Source organism: Portunus trituberculatus, chromosome 38, assembly GCF_017591435.1.
Source record: "Portunus trituberculatus isolate SZX2019 chromosome 38, ASM1759143v1, whole genome shotgun sequence".
NCBI lineage: Eukaryota > Metazoa > Arthropoda > Malacostraca > Decapoda > Portunidae > Portunus > Portunus trituberculatus.
Genome location: NC_059292.1, coordinates 14219915 through 14223153, shown reverse-complemented (window position 1 = coordinate 14223153; position 3239 = coordinate 14219915). Strand labels below are relative to the sequence as shown.

Here is a 3239-nt window from a genome sequence, read left to right as displayed (position 1 = left end):
ACACACACACACACACACACACCATAATGGAGAAGACTGGCTGAGTGACCAGCAGGCGACCATGGTGAATTACACACACATTTTTCATGTTACAAGTTTTCCCAAAAAAGTTTGATATGAACATATTATGTGTGATAATGATAATAATAGTAATACTACCATTACTACTAATAATAACGGTAATAATAATGATATATGGTTTATTCAGATTGCTGTACATACTGAAAATATACTTGGGGTGGATGGTGGGGAGGCTGAAGATTAGTTCCCTAGCCTCGTGTGTCTGTGTGTGTGTATTTACCTAGTTGTAGTTTTACAGGGCCTGGGCTTTATGCTCGCGTGGCCCCGTCTCCATATCTACACTTATCCAATCTTACTTTAAAAGTATGCACACTTGTTGCAGACAGTACTTCTTCATTTAAACTTTTCCAAGTCTCAATACATCTTTGCGGGAAACTATATTTTTTAACATTTCTCAGACATCTTCCTTTTCTCAGGTTTTTACTATGCGATCTTGTGCTTCGAATGTCATATTCTTCTCTCAGGATCGGTTTCTCATTATCCGCTTGGTCCATTCCGTTGATCAATTTATAAACTTGTATCAGATCTCCTCTCTCCCTTCTTTGTTCCAGGGTTGGTAGATCCATAGCCTTTTGTCTCTCCTCATATGTCATCCCTTCAAATTCTGGAACCATTCTTGTAGCCATTTTTTGTAGTCTCTCCAACTTCCTTATGTGTTTATTTTTATGTGTGTGTTTGTATTTGTATTTGTATTTGTATTTGTATTTACTTTTGTGTGTGTGCTCGCACTGTAATTTGTAGTTCATGGCCTGTTATTTTTCTCACCAGGTGGAATGTATGCACTAGGTGCCAAGAGACTAGAAAATCAAATAGCAGGAACACACATGGAAATAGCTGAAGGTCTGGCCCACACATGTCATGAATCATATTCCCGCACTCCAACTGGTCTGGGTCCAGAGAGCTTCAGGTTCACTGAAGGTATTGAGGCTCGGGCACTCAAGTCATCAGAGAAATACTACATCTTGAGACCAGAGGCCATTGAGAGCTGGTTCTACATGTGGAGATTCACCAAGGATCCCAAATACCGAGAATGGGCGTGGGGTGCAGTTTTGGTTAGTATTGACTACAGTAAGTTTGTAATACTAAAGTAAGCTTTTCATGAAATAGGTGTTTTTATCAATATTGTAAAATTTGCATAAAAATCATTAAAGGCATTTGTTTATACTTTATTGAAGTCTCCTTTTATTCATTCTTCTCTTTTTCTTTCTTTATTTCACCACCACTCTTTATATCTTGTATCAACTCTTCCTTGTCATTCCATTGTCCATACATTTCTTCTTTTGTCTTTTCATTTCACTTTTGCTTTTTAGATTACATCAGCACTCACAATATCTTGTTCCATGTTACCTTGTACCACTACATTCACACGCTTTCTCAAAATTCCTAGCATGTCTTCTTAGAACTGATATATTGTTGTATATCAAATTGGATACATTAGAATTTGGTTATTTCAATAATTTCTTGTGTTTTATGATATCATAGTTTTTCATCATTTGTATTTTCATCACCTACATGATTCTATCTTTGTATATTTGATATAAACATGTAGATATTTGTATTCTTGACCAACATCAAACTTTATATCAACTTACACAGTTAATAATCACCCAAACAAAACTCAATACTCTTGTTATTATAAGATGTTTATTTCAGAAGGCATTTTTCTCTGGCCTACTTTTCAAAGTTGTATTTGCTAATATAGCTTTAGAATTTTTAATCATCACATATATTATGTGTGTACAGGCACTAGAAAAGCACTGCCGAGCAGAGGCTGGCTACAGTGGTATCCAGAACGTGTACATGGAAACTCCACAAAAAGATGATGTTCAGCAGAGCTTTATCTTTGCCGAGACTTTCAAGGTACCTCTGTCATTTAAAGTTATTTTCTATCCAAACACTTGTGTACCCACATATATAGTTCTTCACTGATCTGACTTTATCTTTCTTGTCTACTGTACTATGATGCACTCTCGCTTTGTTTACTCTCAATGGAAGTTCAAGTCAGGAGTCAAACTTGTTATAATTGGTTTGCTTAATGAAAATTTGCTTAATGAATGTTTTTTTAGGAACATAACCTGCTCGTTAAGAAGGGGTTGCCTGTACGTATATACATATATATATATATATATATATATATATATATATATATATATATATATATATATATATACATATATATATATACAGTAAAGTCCCGAGTTATGTCGGTCTCGAGGTACGTCAAACTCGTAGTTACGTCAGTTCACTAAAAGGCAATTTAAGATTAAAAAAATTAAAAATTTATAAATCGTAAAGTGCGGGATTTATTGTTATTGTTGGTGGTTGCTCGCCACACCGCCCGCTTCACGCTTGAATACAATAACACCCTGCCTCAGTTCCACCACACCATCGCCCCTGGCAAGAGTGTTATCCTACTTCTGCGTTTACTGACTCAAGTTCTTAGTATCTTGCTCAATGGCACCAAAGAGAAAACTTCTTAGTGACAGCAGTGATGCTAAGAAAAGGAAAACCATTATGCTACAAGAAAAAGAGGACATAATTAAAAGACATGAGAAGGGAGGCAGCAGCTGTGTGTGAGGGAGGAAGAAGAAAATGGGAAGCCCGTTACCATGACAACGGGGAGGTTGACGACCTTGAGGGCTCACACCCATCACAACAATAACAACTCCGAAGCCTTCGCCTGGGCCACACGACACTCGCAGCTCACTTGCACCATCTGCGCCTGTCTGCTGATCCCTATTGCCCTTTCCTATTGCATTTCCTGCCCCGCTGCCCACGCTTCTACTCCCACCGCACTGCACTACGCTCCCAGCTGTCCGCCCTGTGGGCATCACAACATTCGACCTGCCCACCCTCCTGGCGGCCTCAGGCGTCCACCCCTCTCGGCAACCTGCAGTCCTTCGTTCGTGGCCCTAATCAACAACAAAAACAAGCTTGTGTTTCATATTCCTACATAGTTGTAAATAATATAACAATATAACCTTTAACTTACCTGAATGACCATAAACAATGATTGGTTGAAAACTCAATAATATGCTTTGAAATGTACGGAAACTCGAGTTACGTACAAAATCGACTTATGTCATGTTTCAGGAACGTAACTCTGACGTAAACCGAGACCTTACTGTATATATATATATATATATATATATATATAT

General features: G+C 37.8%; 1 protein-coding gene across 1 annotated transcript in view; it reads left to right on the top strand.

Annotated features, from left to right (window-relative positions):
* LOC123514875 (mannosyl-oligosaccharide alpha-1,2-mannosidase IA-like) overlaps nucleotides 1–2010 on the top strand; it is an 11895-nt gene extending 9885 nt beyond the window's left edge. The window contains exons 4-5 of the mRNA XM_045273135.1: nucleotides 823–1133; nucleotides 1825–2010. Coding sequence (XP_045129070.1) covers nucleotides 823–1133; nucleotides 1825–2010 — 497 coding nt within the window. The remainder of the gene's footprint in view (nucleotides 1–822; nucleotides 1134–1824) is intronic.
* Nucleotides 2011–3239: the final 1229 nt, after the last annotated feature.